At 55.6% G+C, this 19,274-nt stretch overlaps 2 protein-coding genes across 2 annotated transcripts in view; both read left to right on the top strand.

Moving 5' to 3' along the window:
• The first annotated feature begins 249 nt into the window (after positions 1-249).
• On the top strand, positions 250-8,282 carry ZNF683 (zinc finger protein 683). Its single transcript, XM_042952530.1, is given in 8 exon segments — positions 250-259; positions 400-482; positions 1,220-1,344; positions 2,007-2,211; positions 3,877-4,580; positions 6,393-6,521; positions 7,562-7,857; positions 7,859-8,282. Coding segments are annotated over 6 exon segments (1,731 nt in total). The 5' UTR covers positions 250-259; positions 400-482; positions 1,220-1,230; the 3' UTR covers positions 8,142-8,282.
• A 2,046-nt stretch (positions 8,283-10,328) lies between these two features.
• Positions 10,329-19,274, top strand: part of CRYBG2 (crystallin beta-gamma domain containing 2) — a 28,854-nt gene continuing 19,908 nt past the window's right edge. The window contains exons 1-3 of the mRNA XM_042952395.1: positions 10,329-10,451; positions 12,510-12,579; positions 14,142-14,866. Coding sequence (XP_042808329.1) covers positions 10,336-10,451; positions 12,510-12,579; positions 14,142-14,866 — 911 coding nt within the window. The 5' untranslated portion in view covers positions 10,329-10,335. The remainder of the gene's footprint in view (positions 10,452-12,509; positions 12,580-14,141; positions 14,867-19,274) is intronic.

Below are 19,274 nucleotides of genomic sequence, written 5' to 3'. Positions count from 1 at the left end.
GCCTGCTCTGGTCTATGTCTATAACTGTCCCTGTCCCTTCACCACCATCCCTGTCCTCCCTGTCATCATCACTGCCCGGTTCCATCTTGGCCAGGCCCCTGTCTCCAGAAGGACCCCAGCTTCAGCCGTTGAGCCTTGCCGTGTCCCTCTTGGCCTCACATAGCCCCACCCCACTCGCCCCAGCTTCACACACTGATATTCCAGAACCCCAGTTTGTAGTGGTCCCAAATCAGCACATTGTCCCGTAGAGTTGCCACAGGTAGGTAAAGGCTGGTGGGTGGGTCCCTCTCATCAGGTCTCTCACAGCCCCCCCCACCCCCCGCCTGCCCCCTTCTTCCTACTTGTGGCAACTTCAAATGAAGCACCTTCCTGTCACACTCACTGGGGCCTCAACCACAGGCAGCAGCTGCCCGCCTGCCCACCTCCCTGCATCCCTCAGAGGGAACTTCTGCAGAACCAGGTGAAGAGGCTCACGCAGGCAGGTGAAAAGCCTCTGCTGGGCAGGGTCGGGAGGAGTGGGGGAAGGGAAAAAGGAGACCGTGCTTTGGCAGGCCGAGACACTCGAGTGGACGTGCTAGGGTCCGCGTCCGAGGAGCACTGGAGGAGGAGGGAAGCGTGGCCACTGAGGAGAAGGGGAATGAGCCTTGAGACGCTTGCTGAGCTGAGGTGGTCCCTGTGCTGTGTGGCCTTCGGTGAAAAGAAGGCAGAGAAGCGGACAGCTGAGCAATCGGAGAATCTTCCCGTCAGGCCAGTCAGGGGACCCAGGGGACTCTTGGCCTGCTTTCTCAGACTGTCCCTGGTGAGGGAGCTGAGCCTGGGTAGTCTGGGCAGCAGGACCCTAGGGCTTCCTCTGCTGCCCAGAAAAGCCGCGTCGATGATCTCTGAGTTCACTCAGAAGTACCTTCCATGAGGATCTTCCTCTCTGTCCTCTTCCCCAGGGATGAGCATAAGGCCAGCTCAGCTCCTCACCTCTGATTGTCTCCATTCGATCTTCTTCCTGCACCTACCAAGAAAGCATCATTGGCTTCTAAATGTCAGTACTGAGTCCTTAGACATCAGCCTGTCCAACCCTCGTGTTTTGCAGATAGGGAAACCGAGGCCAGGAGGGGCAGTGACTCAAAGTCACACGGTGGTGTAGTGGAACGGCCAGCTCTAGAAGCCAGGCTCCTGTGTAGAGGTCCTTCACCGCTCACCTGTGACTGACCTGTCTTCCCATCAGGTAGTAGGGGCATGAAGGGGGAGTCTGCTCCAGAATTGGGTTGTTGCCACAAGACTCAGCCTCCGGGGAGTACAGGGAGCTCCCTGTCCTCCAGCCTGGACTTCCAGCTCTGCCAAGGCAACCAGGTAAGGAGGGATCCCAGCCCAATCTTTGAGGGCAGCCTGCTTACAAAGGGAGAGGATATTAGGATGAAGTGGGGGGGAGGGGGAAATCTGAAGGGACCAGGTTCCCACTGGCCCCTGGTCCTGAGCACTCCTACCCCGCCTGGTACATCATGGAGATGTGCCCTGGGGGTGCCAGAGACCCTCTCCCATGCCCCAGGGGCCAGACCTTTCCTGTGGGGCGTGAGAAGGGATAGCATAGCGCCTGCAGGAGGCTTGGCTGTATGACCACGACCTGGGCCTTAGCGGGAGGGAAGCTCAGGGCCATCTTGTGGGGTTTACAGTCTTCGATGAGGATTTTCTCCAAGTTCATCTAGGCTCCATTCAAAACACAGTAGATGGTCTGAGACACAGTGGGGCCAAAGGGGTCAGGAAGGAAGGAAGGGAGAGAGACCAGGGCTGAGTGAGGGGTTGTAGAGGATAGGAGGAGGGCAGTACTGGGGTGGGTACGAAAGTCTTTGGGGAAATCTTCAAATGAGGGATGGGGAAGCCGTTTGAGTGACAGACATGATACAGGGTGGGTCTTAGCTTCTCCTCTTTTGGAAACCAAACTGGAGCTGGGACCATCCTAGGAACACAGGTGTCCCTGTCTCCCACCCCCAAGTCCCTTGCCCCCTGTCTGCCAGGTCTCCTCAGCTCGCAGGCCACTTCCTGACACTGTGGATGCCCATGGCTCATCTTGTGCCAGCTGGCTGTGCCCCTTGCCGCTGGCGCCAGCCAAATCTGCCTTGCTGACCTGTCCCCAGGGCCTGGACCTATACCTGTGTGCCCTGCAGCCGGCATCGCTGGGCATGGCCCCACAAGGTCTCAGAAGCGACACCTCGAGCACAAGTAAGCCAGGGCAGAGGGCTGCACCGTGAAGGGGGCAGCGGGTGGGAGAGGACTCTTAGATTTCAGGACAGGAAAGGGAGGGGACCCAGTGTCACTGGTGAGGACGGAGCCTCAGGCACGCTTTACTTCCATATTTTGGCCTGGAGTCCTGGCCTGGGGCGGGGCGGGGCTTTCAGGGCGACACCTGAGCCAGAGGAGGTGGATGGACAGTGGCTTTCTCAGGCATGAGCATGGGACCTGGAGTAGGGGTAGTCCGAGTCCTGGGACTGAGCATGGCGCCCTGTGCCTAGAATGTTTGAGCTAAAGGGGTCTTCATTATGAGATAGGAGCACTGACCGGGAGCCAGAGAGCTGAGGATAGAGTCCTGGTTCTGCCCTTCCCGGCTCTGTGACCTTGGGCACATCACCGAGGCCAGTTTCTTCTTCCATGGGAGTAGGATGTCACTATACCTATGTTCTAGATTTGCTGCACCGTAACGCACCATTTCATCACACAACTGTAACCTCCTGGAGGGCAGACTGTGCTGCCCGGTCCCTTATTTCCCCAGCACAGAGCACAGAGTGAAACGACAGGTCAGCGAAGTTGGCTGAGCGAATAAATGAGGATCCAAGCAGACATCTACTTTGTGACCTTTTTTCTTTTCAGTATTTCACCTTATATGTCTCCCACCTCCCTGGCTGTTGTGCCTCAGTCTCCCTTCCTCGCTCTTCTCTGCCTACCTCCTAAATATCCCCATGCTCCATAACTCAGTCCAAAGCCTTCTTCTCTCCCCTCCCCCACCCTTTAGTCTCACCTCTTCTCTTCTCTCCCGCCTCTCCTGTTCACTTTACGGAGGGTAGTAGTGCTGTTTGACAGCTACTTCTTTCCTGCAAGAAAGGAAATGATCCGTACTTGTGCTGTTTACGACCGTACCTACTGAGCCTTTTAAACGTGGCTCGTGTGAATGAAGAACCGAATTCTTATTGTACTTATTTTAAGTAGTTGAAACGTCATCACATGAGTCAAGTGGCTACCGTTTTGGACACAGCAGATCAAGGGTCGTCCTTATGTGGTCTCCTCAGGGTCCCTGGCACCCAGATTTATGTCTTCAGCTTGGACCTCTCTTCTATAAACTCCAAACCAAACAGATAAACAAACAACCAAATAAATTCCAAACCAGTTCATCCAACTACCTACTTGGCTTCTCCACTTGGATGTCTAATAAGGTTCTTTTTTGTTTTTAATGTTTATTCATTTTTGAGAAACAGAGACAGAAGTGGGGGGGGGGGGACAGAGAGAGAGGGAGACACAGAATCCCAAGCAGGCTCCAGGCTCTGAGCTGTCAGCACAGAGCCCGACACGGAGCTCAAACGCATGAACTGAGATCATGACCCCAGCCAAAGTCAGAAGCTTAACCGACTGAGCCACCCAAGCGCCCCTCTAGTAGGCTTCCTGATCATCTTCTCTCCCTAAAATGGTTGACCACCACAGACATACTAGGTCCTTTTGTTGGCAAGTCCAAGTGCAGACCAGGAAGGCCCAGAGAGGGGAAATGCCTGCCCAAGTCACCCAACAGGCTTGCAAGGCTATGGCGATTTCCCAGCCTGAGCAGGGCAGGTTAGATGGGGAGCAGAGCTTTCCCCCAGGTAGTGGGGCCCTGACCACTGTCTTCCTTTTCCCGCTCAGCGCTCCAGCCACCAGGGCTGCATGCAGGCTCCACTGATGGCGAGAAACTCACGGCCAAGCACTCTGCAAACAGGGACCAGAGGGGAAGCCAATGGGAAAGAGCTGGAGAGGGGGCCCGCTGCCCATCCTTCTGTCCCCACAGCAGCTCTTGCCCACCCCCCTGGCAGAACAGTAGGAGCCCCAGCCCCTTAGCTTTCTGCTCCTGTCTGTCCTGCCTGCTGCCCACTCCCATCTCCAAAGTGCTCCCATTCTGCCTTCACCCCTTCTGTCCTGCATATCCACTTCTCCTGCCTCCTCCTTACCTGCTTACCTATGGGGCCCTACCTTCTGTCCGATGCCCCCGCCTCTTCATGCAGCCCCCAGATCCCTCCCACCCCATCATGGCTATGCCCAGCTTGCTGATGAGTGTCAATGAGCCTGGGGCCCCCACGGCCCAGAGGGAGACCCTGTATCCTTACCCAGGGGCCTCCCAAGCCTCTGGCCAGATCCAGTCTTTCCAGGCCTGGAATCCAGGCCCTGGAGCTGCCAGGACCTACTCCTCAGGGCAAAAGAGTGCTGGCAGGGCGGCTCCAGCGAGGCGGACCCCACTGGGCTCCCGGACAGGCACCGCAGTGCTGCCTTACCCACTGAGGAAAGAGAATGGCAAGATCCTGTACGAGTGCAATGTATGCGGCAAGAACTTCGGGCAGCTCTCCAACCTCAAGGTATCTGCGTCTTGGGCTCCGCTGCTCCCCTCGGCATCCTTCAATGACCCCGTGCTATCCTGCTTCCAGAATCAAGGGCCTTAAAGCCACAGCAACTCCTGGGCAGCCTCTAGGCTGTGACCTGGGATGCTTCCTTTGGCCTCTCGGTGTCATGTTTGTGGAGAGGAGATGACAAAATGGCCGCCAAAAGTCCTCTCCACTGTAAGAGATAGTCTGTGAGAGCGTCCACTGCACTCAAACATGGGGAAACTGAGGGAAAGTTTTGCCCAAAGTTACTTCGATTTAATGGTGAAGTTAGGCCTTGATATTAGCCTCTCAACATCTAGTGCAAAGCCCTTTCTGGATCCCCAGTTAAGCCTCTGCTTGTTTATTTGTTTGAAGGTCTGGTGGGGGCATAAATTTTAGTGAGCCCAGGCCACCCACCTGACAACCAGCTTTTTTCACGTGGGACCCCATGAAGCAGCACAGTGCCGTTGGGGCCATCATCCACATTGCCCGGAGGGGACCCCATGGGCACACCTCTGTGTATCAGCAGAGATGGGGATCTATGCACATGTTGGCGGCACTGAAGTTGAGGAAAAGTTATGGTTGTTGAGGAGGGACGCTTCCGGGTCCCCAGGGCATGGGTGCTTAAACTTTAATGAGCCTCAAACCACTGGGGAGCTAGGAAACATGCAGATTTCTAGGTCCCAGCCCCAGGGATCTTCAGTCAGCTGGCCTGGGGCAGGGCCTGAAAATCTGCATTTTTTAAAAAATTTATTGGGGCGCCTGGGTGGCTCAGTCGGTTAAGCGTCCGACTTCGGCTCGGGTCACGATCTCGCGGTATGTGAGTTCAAGCCCCGCGTCGGGCTCTGTGCTGACAGCTCAGAGCCTGGAGCCTGTTTCAGATTCTGTGCCTCCCTCTCTCTCTGACCCTCCCCGTTCATGCTCTATCTCTCTCTGTCTCAAAAATAAATAAACATTAAAAAAAAAAAAACTTTAAATAAAAAATTTATTTTGTGAGAGAGAGAACACAAGGGAGAGAGAGCACGAGTGGGGAAGGGGCAGAGAGAGAGCCAGAGAGAGAATCCCAAGCAGGATCCACACTGTCAGCACAGAGCCTGACACGGGGCTCGATCTCACGAACCGGGAGATCATGACCTGAGCCAAGATCAAGAGTCGGAGGCTTGGGGGCGCCTGGGTGGCGCAGTCGGTTAAGCCTCCGACTTCAGCCAGGTCACGATCTCGCGGTCCGTGAGTTCGAGCCCCGCGTCAGGCTCTGGGCCGATGGCTCGGAGCCTGGAGCCTGTTTCCGATTCTGTGTCTCCCTCTCTCTCTGCCCCTCCCCCGTTCATGCTCTGTCTCTCTCTGTCCCAAAAATAAAAAATTTAAAAAAACGTTGAAAAAAAAAAAAAAAAAAAAAAAAAAAAAGAGTCGGAGGCTTAACCAAATGAGCCACCCGGGCACCTCATTATTTATTTATTTGTTTGTTTGTTTGTTTGTTTGTTTGTTAGTTAATGAGAACGTGCATCTTTACCAGGCTCCCAGATGGTGCTGATGCTGCTGGTCTGTGGACCACACTTTGAGTCGCACCGCCTTACCTAGCCTTCTGACCACTGTCATGTCCCCTCCTGCAGGGCAGCAGAAAGAGTGAGGGTATCCTGGGGAAAGGCAAGAGGGGCCCTGGGGGCAGTGATAGAGAAGCAAGGGGATTGAGAAGCCTCAGGGCTAAAAAGGGGTCCCGTGGGGATGTGGGGAGAGATTGGGACAGGATCCCAGACCCTGCCGGAGGGGTCTGGGCAGTTGGCAACATTTGTCCCACACCTGGCTCAGGTCCATCTGCGCGTGCACAGCGGGGAGCGCCCCTTCCAGTGTGCCCTGTGCCAGAAGCGCTTCACTCAGCTCGCCCACCTGCAGAAGCACCAGTTGGTGCATACCGGGGAGCGGCCCCACAAGTGCCTGGTGAGACCCTACTTCCCCTCCCCTGTACTCCTGGGGGCTGGTGAGTAGTTCCAGGGCCCCGGAGGGATGGCACCTGTAGCCTCTATTCCCCAGTCTCCCGGAGCAGGTGGAGACAGGACTGGAGGCAAGGGTGGAGGTGGGGAGGGAGGTGGAGGGAGGTGAAAATGACCCGAGTCAGCCTGGAAGGGCCAGAATGTGATACGGGAGCTCACTCCCTGGGCCTGGCGTGAGGAATAGAGATGAAGGCCTATGGGAGGAGAAGAACAAAGTTGGGGGTGCTGGGGAGTGAATACCTATTACCTACTTCCCAGGGCTGCTGCAGAAGTAAAAGGCCCAGCGTGTGAAAGTACGCACTGTGGGTAACACCAGCTTGGTGTTAGCTCCCTCTCTCTGACACTCACCACAGCCCTTGGGAAGTCAGAACAGCAGGAATGCTTCCCCCGTTTTACAGAGGCAGTCGTGAAAGACATATAGAGGTTCTAAGTCTGGGCTACTTGGGTTCAAATTCCAGCTCTACCTCCAGCTGGTTGTGTGATCTTGGGCTAGTGGCTCGCCTCCTCTGAGCCTCGCTCTCTCGCTGAAATATAGGAGCTATACTGGTACTTAGTCATGCTTCTCCAGGGTCCTGGGGAAGACGATGGGAGACCAACTCCTGGCATGCCGCAGCTCCCAGTAAATGTTAATTACGCCCGCTAAAGCTGTAGACCCACGCACGAGGGTCCTATGTGATTATCTCGCTCAGTCCATCATCCCTGTGAGGTTAGGTGTTTACAGTAACATGTTACCAATAAGGAAACCAAGGCTCAGACAGGAGAAGTCACCTATGCGAGGTCACACAGGGAGTAAGAACCAGGATGCTAACCCAGGTCTGCCTGGCTCCAATGGGCCAGACGCTGTGGGTCCCAGGGAGAAATCATCAGGGGAAAGCTTCCGGGCCTGCATTACGGGGGGGGTGGTGGGGGTGTCCAAGGTGGGGAGGGGAGCAGAGCTCCTGAGCCAGCCAGGTGGGCAGAGCTGACACCAGCGCCCCTTCCCACCAGACGTGCCACAAGCGCTTCAGCAGCTCCAGCAACCTCAAGACCCATCTGCGGATGCACTCAGGGGCCCGGCCCTTCGGGTGCAGTGTCTGCCCAAGTCGCTTCACCCGGCACGTTCACCTGAAGCTGCACCAGCGGCTGCATGCCCGCCGGCCCTGCGGCCTAGCTCACACCCACCTGCCCCCGGCGTCTCTTGCCTGCTTTGCCCGATGGCACCGGGAAGCACTAGGTCTTGTGGGGGTGTCATCAGAGAGGCAGCTGGGCTGGGATTCGGAAAAGGTCAAGAGGTCCTCGGCATCTGGGGCAAGTAAGGGCAGCCAGCCTGAGCCCTGGTGCCGGGACTGTCGTGGGGAGGGGGCAGGGCAGAGCGATTAAAGGATATTTCTCTACGGCAAGTCGAGGCCTCCTGAGCTTCAACAGTGGTGGGGGAAGCCACTGTGTATTGGTCAGACTTCGCAATCCACCAGGTCAGGGGACACAGCCACAGAGATTCTGTGATGCTCTCCCCTGGGGTGGGGCAGGCAGCCATCTCCTGCTCCCGGTCTGGGACGAGGCCCTCCAATCTCAGCTTGCCAGTGGGTAGTTCGGCCTTCCAGGACTCTGCACGGTGCAGACTACGCTGCCACGCACGGGGCACATTGCTCTTTTTCCTGAACAGATGTTCCAGCACCTGCCCAGATGCACGTCTGCTGCTTCCCACCACCTTCTTGTCTCACAGTTCGTAAGAAGCCACTGTGCCTCCTTAGCTGGTATTCCCTGCCACAGTCAGGGGGCGGGGTGAGCTCCTCCCTCTGCACCTGCTAGGAGCTGAGCCCCCTGTGGGGTGGAGGGACAAGAACACAAGGATGTCGATGTCTACTCATGACCCAGAAGCAAGATATCCCCCTGTGTGCCAGGACCAGCCACCAAAGAGGGCAAAGGGCTAAGGAGGTGCGAGCTCAGGGGAGAGGTAGAGGCTCTACAAGGAGTATAAGGAGGGAAGAACTGGCAAAGAGAGCCTGAGGAGCTAGGACCCTCCTGATGACCTTTCTCTCTGCGGTCCCAGAGGATGCCCTCAGATGTGCAAGGTCTTCTGCCCCCCACTTGGGAGTTAGCAACAGGTGGGGAAAGGGCACTGCCTGAGAAGCAAGATTATTAATCACAATACACAGTAGCTATTATTGGGGTGCCTGGGTGACTCAGTGGCTAAGAATCCACCGACTCTTGATTTGGACTCAGGTCATGATCTCACGATTTGTGAGATCCAGTACAGAGCCTGCTTGGGATTCTCTCCCCCTCTCCCCCTGTGCCCCCCCCCCCACTCATGTGAGGGTGCTCTCTCTCTCTCTCAAAATAAATAAACTATAAGAAAATACCAATAGCTGTTATTAAACAGTAATATGGGAATGCAAACTGGTGCAGCCACTCTGGAAAACAATATGGAGGTTCCTCAAAAAATTAAAAATAGAACTTCCTTAGGACCCAGCAGTTGCACTACTAGGTATTTATCCAAGGGATACAGGTGTGCTGTTTTGAAGGGGCACGGGCACCCCCATGTTTATAGCAGCATAATCGACAATAGCCAAAGTGTGGAAAGAGCCCAGATGTCCATTGGCTGATGAATGGATGAAGAAGATGTGGTTTATATATACAATGTAGTATTACTCAGCGATGAGAAAGAATGAAATCTTGCCATTTGCAACTACGTGGATGGAACTGGAGGGTATCAGGCTAAGCGAAATTCGTCAGAGAAAGACAAATATCATATGACTTCACTCATATGAGGACTTTAAGACACAAAACAGATGAGCATAAGGGAAGGGAAGCAAAAATAATATAGAAACAGGGAGGGGGACAAAACTTAAGAGACTCTTAAATATGGAGAACAAACAGAGGGCTACTGGAGGGGTTGTGGGAGGGGGGATGGGCTAAATGGGTGAGGGGCATTAAGGAATCTACTCCTGAAATCATTGTTGATCTATATGCTAACTAACTTGGATATAAATCAAGAAAATAAATTAAATAAACTAAAAAAACCCCAGTAATAACTGGCCAACTTCCAGCAGGGGGCCTCCATTCGCACCCCTGTGGGTTTGAGAGCGGCTTCCCCACCAGGGACTGGGCAAGATTCACCCTGTGTTGTAGGCTCCCCAGGAGCGCAAGAGAAAACTCTTAAGGGGAGCCCCTCTTGTCAGGGCAATGGCGGGGTGGGCTTTGGCCTTCCCCGCAGTAATCAAGGTCCGAGTTTAAGCCCACCGCGTCACCTCTTTGGCTCTGCGCCAGATGCCAACCACTCGGGCTAGGCCCCACCCACTCCGCAAGACCAAGCCCACACCGGTCTTGATCCCGCCCCTGCGTTCTAGCCCCTCCTTCTCGGGGGCGGGGAGAGACCTCTCGTTTCTCCCTGCCTCTTGACCCCCGCAGGACCTAGGTCCCTCTTTCCCCGCCCACCTCGTGCAAGGCCAGCATGGGGGCTGCCAGCACCCGGTGTACCCCTGGCGCCTCCCCATGCCTGAAGAAGTAGCGCGGACCTGACTGAGAGCATGGCCTGGGCGGGGGTGGGCGAGGCTCTGGCGGAGCGGCCCGGGTTGGGGGCGGCCCCTGCGAAGCGCACCCCGTGCCCTGCGCCAAGGGTAGCATCTGGGTCAGTCCCCCGCCCGCCCCGAGTGCGGGCGGGGCCGCTGTTTGCTCCGGGGGGCGGGCCGGAGAAGGCGTTTCCCTGCAAATAAGCGGATCCGGGTGGCCCCCGTGGCTCCGCAGCGGTCTGGTGTCCCGAAGCCCGGGGCTTTGCCCTTGCCATGGCCGAGCGGCACGGGGGTCTGGGGGCACGCCTGGCCCGCCGCTTGGCAGGGCTAGGGCTCGGGAGGAAGCGCAGGGGGAAGAGGACCCCGGAGGAGGCCAGAGCTCGGGATAGGTGAGGGGGATGGAGGAGGGCCGCAGGGGCTCCCCTGGGCCCTAGGGATGTGTGTGTGCGTGTGTGTGTGCGCGCGTGTGTGAGTGAGCGCGTAGTGGATGTTCAAATAAGCATGTATGAGTGTCTCGGAGCATAAAAATATACGTGTCAGTGTACTAAGATTTTGGATACGTGAATGTGAAAACGATCTTTATAAAAGTATCTGTGCTCTTTTAAAACTTTCAAACAACTTTTGCAATTCCGTAAACGCGATAGGTGGCCTGCAGACAGTGATTTCCTCTCCTGAGACAGTTTAAAGGCAAATGCGGTAGCTCCCCCCGCCCCTATGGACTTTGATTCTCACATCACAGGCCAGTTTACCTCTGGTCTTCGTTCCCTTTGTCATGAGCAGGACAGGTACCTGAATTGCCTCCCAACTGCACTGCATTTGCCCTTATGTGCCACAGAAAGGATTTCCCCTGTCGTCCCAGACTGGAACAACAATAAACTTTATTTGCCTTTCATGCCCTACCTGGATTATCTCGTTTAATCCTCACAGCGGCTCTTACGAGGCAGGTATTTCATGTGATTCAGATATAGAAATGGAGGTTCAGAGAGGTGAAGTCACCTGCCCAGTCACACAGCTGGGAAGTGGCCGAGCCTGGTTACAGGCTTAAGCGGCCTGACTCCAGAGCCTGCATCCTGACAGCCCTGGATGTGCTAGAGAGATTTCAGGACTGCAAAGCCAGGGGGCCAGAGCCTCATCCTAACCCTAGGTGCCACTGGGCTTGTCACCTTGAACAAATTGCTTCCTCTCTGAGCCCATTCACTGGTGGCTAATGTCTAAGTGAAAGGGAAAAGGCTCTGGACGGCAAAGCTGAATGGCTGGGAGGGAGGACAGTGAAGAGGATCCCAGCAGCTCAGAGTGGAATCTGAAAAGAGCTAGGAATGTGCTCTCAGGCACGGGGTATTGTGTATCTACGGAGTTATGCAGCAATTTGTTCTGATCTTATCATGACAGAGCTGTCTTTGGCCCCTCTGGGAGGGGTGGGAGCGTGATGGGGGCAGAGTGAGAGGAGGGGTTGTACTGTTCTTCCACACCAAAGAGAGAGGGGAGGGGAGGGCCTAGCCACCCTGAAAGCCTGGAAGCCTGGATGCCCCGGGGCGGGTGGGGGGGGGGAAGTACCCACACCCTGACACTGCCCTGCCTGCCCCCACTTGGAAGACACACCCTCTCCCATTACCCTGTATGGCAGGAACCTGCCCTATAGGCCCAGGTGGCACTGCCCCTCCCTTTCCCCACTTGAGAGGAGGCAGGGTTGGCATGCAGGTGAGTCAGGGGTTGGGAGGACAGGGGAGGGACTGCACATGCTCGTGGGCCAGCGTGATGATACATCCCATGCATGCACTTGGAGTTGGTTCTCACCAGACGTGGGAATAGGACTCCGGCACCAAGGCACAGGCCTCTGATCCCTGCTGATTGCCTGGAGTTGGGCGCAAGGTGCATGGAGGAGGCAGTCAAGGCACTTCCCCATCTTGCCCCCATTAGTGCTGTGATGTCTAACCAGCTTTTGGAGTGGGACGGTCCTAGTGTCTTAACTCCAAGGGTCACTAGCTGTGTGACTCCAGGCAAGTCACTTCACCTTTCTGGACTTCAGTTTCCTTACTGAAAAACTATGGACACAATATCCACCTTCTAGGATTATTGTGAGGCTCGAAGAAGATCATATGAGCACCGTACCTAAGGCTAAGCCCGGCATGGCATGGGGAGGGCCTCCACAAATGGCAAGCTTTCGAATTATTGAGGTGCTGTCCTGCTTCTATATTCTGACCCTGCTACAGACCTAGTCCTCATTTTTGCCTCAAGCTTATCCTTGTCTCTTTCTCTCTCTTTGGGTGTACACAGCTGGGGGAGGGAGCAGAGAGGAGGCTGCTGCATAGACCTTGCCCCACTCACAAGGTTTCAGGAGCTCAGCCTGCCTCTGTGCCCTGAGAGAAGTGGGGAAGGACCCGAAGGTCCAGTCTAGGGGTGGGAGAGGAGGAAGCTACTTCACTCCCTTCCCTTTGCTTCCTTCCTAGGCCCTGGGGTGGCCAGAGCTGCCCTGACCTGGCCCAGGGCCTGGGCAGCACCAACAATGTCAGCCTCAAGGTAAGAAAGAATCCGAAGGGGTGGGAGAGGAGGAGGGCCAGAAGCTTGGGGAGGAGCTGGGCAGGCTCTGAGAACCCGGAGTTCTCTCATCCTCCCTCTGCCACTGATTCACTGTGTGGCCCTGAGTAGATGCCCCCCCTCCCCAACCTCTGAACTTCAGTTTCCCTATCTGCAAAATGGGGACAATAATGCAGCTCAGAGGTGTTGTGAGAAAGAAAGTAAACATGTAAAACATCCAGCATGAGGCACTAGGTGTTCTGGAAGCATAAGCTTAGTAATGCTCAGGCCCTTGGGGGAGGCGCTGAGGGCCAGTGCCTATTCCCAGGACCCCCTCCTCCACCCTCCCTCCTCTAGCTTGACCTTGTCTCATCTTTGGCCCCAGCCTTCCTGGCATGGCTCCCCAGGGGGTAAAGCTGGGCCAGTGGTTTAACCCTCTGGCCACAGTATCCCCATCTTCAGTGGGGACCCGAGCCATGGCTTGAACAGTGACGGGGTGTCCTTCCTTTAGAGAAGCAAATAGCCTTCTCTGGAGGTGGCTCAAGCAGCCATGTGTCTGTGGTCCTGAATGCCATTAGTAATAACTAGCATTTAATTGAGTACTCATTATGTGCTGGTTACCCTGCACGGCTTATCTCCTACAGTCTTCACAGCACTCCCAGGAAGCAGGTACTGTTATTATCACACCCATTTTACACACGGGGACACTGAGAGTGTGCCAGGAAGTACCAGAGCTGGGATCTGAGCCCGGGTTGCCTCGCTGCAGGCCCCTACATTAACCACTGTACCCTCTTGAGGTATTTAGCCCCTGAGGAAAGAGAGACTGAATCTATTTCATAGATGAGTAAATTGAGATATTTGGGATCAAGGGCCGCTGCTAGGAGGAATTTTGACCCCAGACGTGGCTCCTCTGTTGCCAAGGACACAAGCCTGTCCCTGAAAATTGGTGGTTTGGGGAGCAGTGTCCATATGGATCTGGGATCCCTGGCCCCGTCTTCTCATTCCCACGGCCCAGCTGGGCCCCAGAGGAAGACAGCAGATGGAGGTTAGGTTTGCCCCACTTTCGGGGGAACCACCTTCCCTGGCTTCCCCACGGCCCAGGTGCACCTCTGCGTCCAGTGTGTTTGGAAATCTCAGGCTGTGAGGGTACTGGGGAGGGGGCTGCTAGCTGTCTGGAAGCCCGAAGCAGGCAGAGGCCACAGGCACTTGTAGCACGCATGCCCATGCAGCCCCTAATCCCCAGAGCAGCTGGTGCCACAGGGCCAGAGGCCTGTGGATGCCTGGGAAGGCAGCAGTTGGCCTGAGAGTTGGGCCCTCACTGAGTGACTTTAGTCAAGTCAGTGTCCTCTCTGGGCCTCACTTTCCTCATATGTAGAATGGGAGGGGGTGAGTTAAATGCCGTGGGCCTTCCCAGAGCTCTGCCCTTTGGTCTAGTTCTCACGGGCCTTACGGCACCTCTGCTCAGCTTCTCCTGTGCCATGGAGGGCAGTCAAGAGTGTTCAGAGGCGCTTGGGGGGGACAGGAGAAAGTGCTGTTGCCTGACCCCTGTCTCTGCTTTCCCCCAGGCCCAATCCCAGAGCTGCTCAGAATGGGACCTTCAGGCAGGGAGCTGTGGTTCCTGGCTTTGGAAGAGACGACACAGCTCAGGGGGACCCACTCAACCCCTGGGGCGCCTACAGAGGCCAGCTGTGGGCAGTGCTTCTGACCTGGCCAACTGTGCCTCCGTGGGACCGGAGAGCCTGGCGCTGGCAGCAGAGACTGCTCGAGACTTGGCCCTCGTGCCCGCTGCTGCTCCTGGGTGTTTGGAACAGGGAACCTCAGGCTGCGCTTGCCTGCAACCCCCCTACACTACTCCAGACGTTCCTCTGAGGCCTGAGCCACACGGCAGCCTGGAAGACCTGTTGCCCCACCCAGCATCCTTCCCCACGGCCCAGGGGGCAAAGGGCGAGCCTGTGCCAGCAGGGCCGACGCTGCCACATCCAGCCCAGACCCTGCACCGGAGTCCCTCTGCCAGGAGGACCCGCTACCACATCACTATCACCCTACAGGGCCATGGGCAGGCACCTGGGGAGGAGCACGAGGAGCCTAAACCGGCCCAACCAGCTCTCCACCCCTGCGGCCCTGAGGAATCCAGGGGCTGGCGGGAGCCTCCCCAGGGGCCCCGCCCCATCACGGGGTGCCTGACAGACCTGCCCCAGGAACCCCGGCCAAGAGCCCCACCGCATCAGGAGATCACAGCCCAGCAGCAGGAGCTCCGGGCCCACTGGACACCTAGATCCCCACACAGACGGTGAGTACAGGTCAGTCCCCACACGGGGCGACAACAGGAGGGGAAACCGGCCTGGCTGCCCCGCTCTCGCGTCTCTGATCTCTGGGCTTTTCCAATTCAAGGCTCATTCATTCAGTACCCTGAGCATGAGCTGACTCCACCATCTCCTCCCGACCCCAGCTCTGCCCTCCTCTCCCTCCCCTCACCCACAGGCTGCCTCCAGGAAGGACTGCCGCTCTCCTCCTCTGTCCACCTGCGGAGGGGGATAGCCTGTCATAGAAGGGATGGGGGAGGGTCACCTCCTCAGCAACACCCACCACTCACTCCCTGGTGCTGTTTAGGAGACCTCAGACCCAGCCCGCGAATGGGCACCCAGCCTAAGCGCTGGGTGTCCGGGGGCAAGCTGCTTAACCTCTCTGGGTCTTGAGTTGTTGAGTAGATTTGGTAGCTGGAAGGAGGTAGTGAGGAAGGAGGAGGTGGACACAGGACATGCTTTGAACTCCAGGAGTCGGGCTGTCCAAATAGCAGGGATGCTTGTTACTAACGCCTCGGTCGCAGCATAATTACCCTACCTGGCTCTGGGGTGGCTACCACAGGAACAGCGCAAGGCTCCCAAGCCTTGGTTTTTATTTGTATTGAAATGACTCTCCTAAATCTGCCTGGTAGGCCCAGAGCTAGAAGGGTGGGTCCCCTAAAACTCACTGAGGAGGGGGTGACATCTCTAGGGCCGCCAGGCCTCAAACCGGGCTCTGAAAAGTTCCTAGTGATGATGGTGGTGGCTATTATTTGTGGCTTGTTTTCTAAGCATAATTCGTTTCAGTCCTCAAATAGCCCCATGAAGTAGGACTAAAGTTGCTCACCGCCCCCATTACAATAGGGACACTAAGGCTCAGAGAGGTTACATCACTTGCCCAAAGTCAACTAGAAAGCAAAGGGGTCAGAATTTGAACCGGATGCCTGTGCTCTAACCACTGCTTTATCCTGCCTCTCCCGGAGGCTTCGCTGGTCCTGTGCAGACAGCAGAGGGTCGAATGAGGTTGCCGTAGAGGGTTTACAGGGACCTCGCGGAGGTGGATTTGGCAGCAGCAGGAATGCCCAGGCCCCTGGGCAGGAGTTGGGGTACCTCGTCCTGTGGCAAGGAAGAGGGAGAGGTGGACCCAGGCTTGCTCAGAGACCTGCTCCGGTGCCCCAGCTGGGAGAGAAGGGCTGCAGAGAGAGGGAAGGTAGGCAGCGGAGGCAGGCCTCGGAGAGGAGAAGGAAGAAGCAGTAGGTTCAGCTGAGGGGACCTGGGCTATCTGCCACTTCCTGGCTATTTGGGGACTAGGTAGCTAATGACAGACTCTGACCAGAGGCTAAGGCTCAGGTGCAGAAGCAGGAAGCAGACCTCCAGGGATAGCCTCCTTCTATGTCCCCTTTCTGGGGAAGCATATCTGGGCCAGGATTGGCAGATATTGGGGCAGGGGGGAGGCGCGACACAGTTGGGGCTGTAAGTGGGAATGTGTAAGATACGTGTGCGTCCATGTGTGTGTCTGTGTTCAAGTGCAGGCAAATTTCACGAGGAGGAGGAGGGGGACGGCTGTGAGTGGCCTGTGTGTCTTGTGAACAGGCACGTGTGTCATTGTGTCTGTGTGTTTCCGTGCGTGTGTGACCTGCATGTCCGCTGTGTCTCTGAGTGTCTGTAACTCTGACTCTGTGTCTGACCGTGTGGGTCCGTGTAAGCATCCCGGTCTGTCTTTGTGCCTGTGTGACTCAGTGGGTCCGTGCTAGTGACTGTGTGTCAGTGTGTGCCTGTGTGACGCAGCGTGTGTTTGTGGGCCTGTGGGCCTGTGGACTGGTTTGGCCTAGTTTGGGGGTGACTCACAGGTAAGCGGGGAGAATCCAGGACTTGTTGGGTTAGATGAGGCTCTTTCCCACACTCCCCCCACCCCCTCCTCAGCCTCTCCCTTTTCCTGCCCCACACACCTCGCTTGGAGGTCACAGTCACCGTGCCAACAGGTCCATGTTGGTCTGGGCCCCTGAAAAAGAGATGGCTGTGGGAATGAGGACTTCTGCTAGCCTAGAAAGGGCATCCTGGGTCATCGGGGGGTGTCTTCACAGCAAGGATGAAACGGGGCAGCTATGGGCAGGCAGATTTCCAGCAGAGTTTGAAGAACACTTTAGCAGTCATGACTGTCCAGGGATGGGACAGGTCAACTGTCAAATGGTGACCTCTGTATCCTAGAAATGTGCAGGCAGAAGGCGATGAGCACATGTTTATGGAATGAGTGACTGGCAGGGGTGTTGCTCACGGGCTGGGCTGGCTTGAGAAAGGCGTGGAATCCTACTTGCTGGCAGGTCATTTACAGTGTCTGATCTGATGACCAGTGGCTTCCTTTGAAGCTCTTCTTCTGTTGCTTTGCCAAAACCAATGGGGCCTTCCAAATGTGGTTCCTGTTTTTAAATGGAGTTCTTTGATCCCTGGACTCCTAGGATACCTCTTTTGGGTACACCAAAGCAGGGCCTAGCACATCACCTAAAACTGTTAGCATTGGATGAATGAATGAATCAATCAATCAATCAATCGATCAATGACTTAAAACCCAGGCTCTGCCACTTACTATCAATGCCCTCGGGGGTAGGGAATCTCACTGAAATCATACTTACTATTTTCTCAGAAATTAAGAGGAGACTCAGTGCGGGGCTCAGCGAAAAGGTGAGCTCCTTGTCAGGAGTCCCAGCAAGCAGACAGGGTTCTGATGGAAGAAAAGGGACTCCTTAGTGAGGACAGGAGGAGGCCAGGGCCTCAGCCAAGGGCTGTGATCTAGGGCCTCAGGCGTCTGGTTGTGTCCTGCTCTCAGGAATTCTGGTCTGAGGAAAGGATTGGGGATTCATGTCAGCCCCCTACCTTTCCCATTCACAAGGCTGTTCCAGGGCCACTCGTAGCTTCCATGGTTCTGGAGTCAAGCAGGCTTCCCTGGGCCTCAACCCCTTTCATCTCTGCTCCTCATAAAACCTGAGTCACTGTGAGGGCCACAGAGCAGGATCAAAGTTCTGGGTTCCACCAGGCTCTCAGGAGGGAAGAAGATAGAAATGGGGGAGGGAAGTTGGGGGCATAGGTGCATTTCTGGCCTTAGCTTCTCTTATAATGGCCCCCAGGAGCTGCCTCATGGATAGGAGGAGTGGCCTTAAAGACAGGCTGGCCCTGAGGCTAAGGATGAAAGGCCTGACCTCTTGGGTCCTTGAGATCTGACAATAAGACTGTCTTGGTCAGTGCAGCTTGGAAGTTGGGGTGGGGGCTGGGTGGTCCCTCCAGGACTACTGTGGTTCCCTTTAAAAGTAAACCTCCAGGGGCGCCTGGGTGGCTCAGTCGGTTGAGCGCTGAGCGTCGAACTTCTTCGGCTCAGGTCATGATCTCGCGGTCCGTGAATTCGAGCCCACGGGCTCTGTGCTGACAGCTCAGGGCCTGGAGCCTGCTTCGGATTCTGTGTCTCCCTCTCTCTCTGCCCCTTTCCCATTCATGCTATCTCTCTGTCTCTCTCTCTGTCTCTCTCTCTCTCTCTCAAAAATGAATAAATGTTTAAAAAATTTAATAAAACAAAAAAAAAGTAAACCTCCAAACCAGGGTCTCCGTTCACCAGATAATTACATTAAGGAGTTTGGTTTGGTGGCTAAGCATATAGAGTTGGGGTTCAGTCTTGCCTCTGCCGCTGTGTGGTTCTGGGCAAGTTTCTTTTCTTTTCTTTTTTCTTTTTGAGAAAGACAGAGAGAGTGCAAGCAGGGGAGGGGCAGAGAGAGAGGGAGAATCTCAAGCGGGTTCTGTGCTGACAGCGCAGAGTCTGGGCGAGTTTCTTAACCTCCCTGAGCCTTTTTTTGTCCTCTTCTGCAAAATGGGAATGTTTGTTTATAAGTTATTCTTTGAGGCATCAAATGCGTGAGATTCTTTTGAAGATTCAGTAGGACAATGAACATAAAGCAGCTAGCAAGCCTGGCCCAGAGTAAGCCCTCAACACATGGCTGTTATTATCACTATTACTATTCTTTTAATGTTTATTTATTTTTGAGACAGAGAGAGACAGAGCAGGAGAGGAGATGGGAGGAGATAGCAGAGAGAGAGGGAGACAGAATCCGAAGCAGGCTCCAGGCTCTGAGCTGTCACCACAGAGCCCGACGTGGGGCTCGAACTCACGGACCGCGAAATCATGACCTGAGCCGAAGTCGGCCGCTCAACCGACTGAGCCACCCAGGCGCCCCTCAGACGTGATTTCTAACCGCAGCCTGGCGACTCAGCATCTCCGTCACCCTGGGCCCGCTGCTCCTCTTCTCTGACCCTCAGTTTCTTCATCTGCACAAATAATCCCAGAGGAGAAAATTGAGGGAAAATACATTCAAATCCAAAGTGCTGTGTCCTGCTGGGCTTCGTTCAGGCCCACAGATGCACTCAGATGTGCAC

The sequence above is a fragment of the Panthera leo genome, chromosome C1, assembly GCF_018350215.1.
Source record: "Panthera leo isolate Ple1 chromosome C1, P.leo_Ple1_pat1.1, whole genome shotgun sequence".
Classification (NCBI taxonomy): Eukaryota; Metazoa; Chordata; class Mammalia; order Carnivora; family Felidae; genus Panthera; species Panthera leo.
This window is presented reverse-complemented; position numbering and strand designations above follow the sequence as displayed.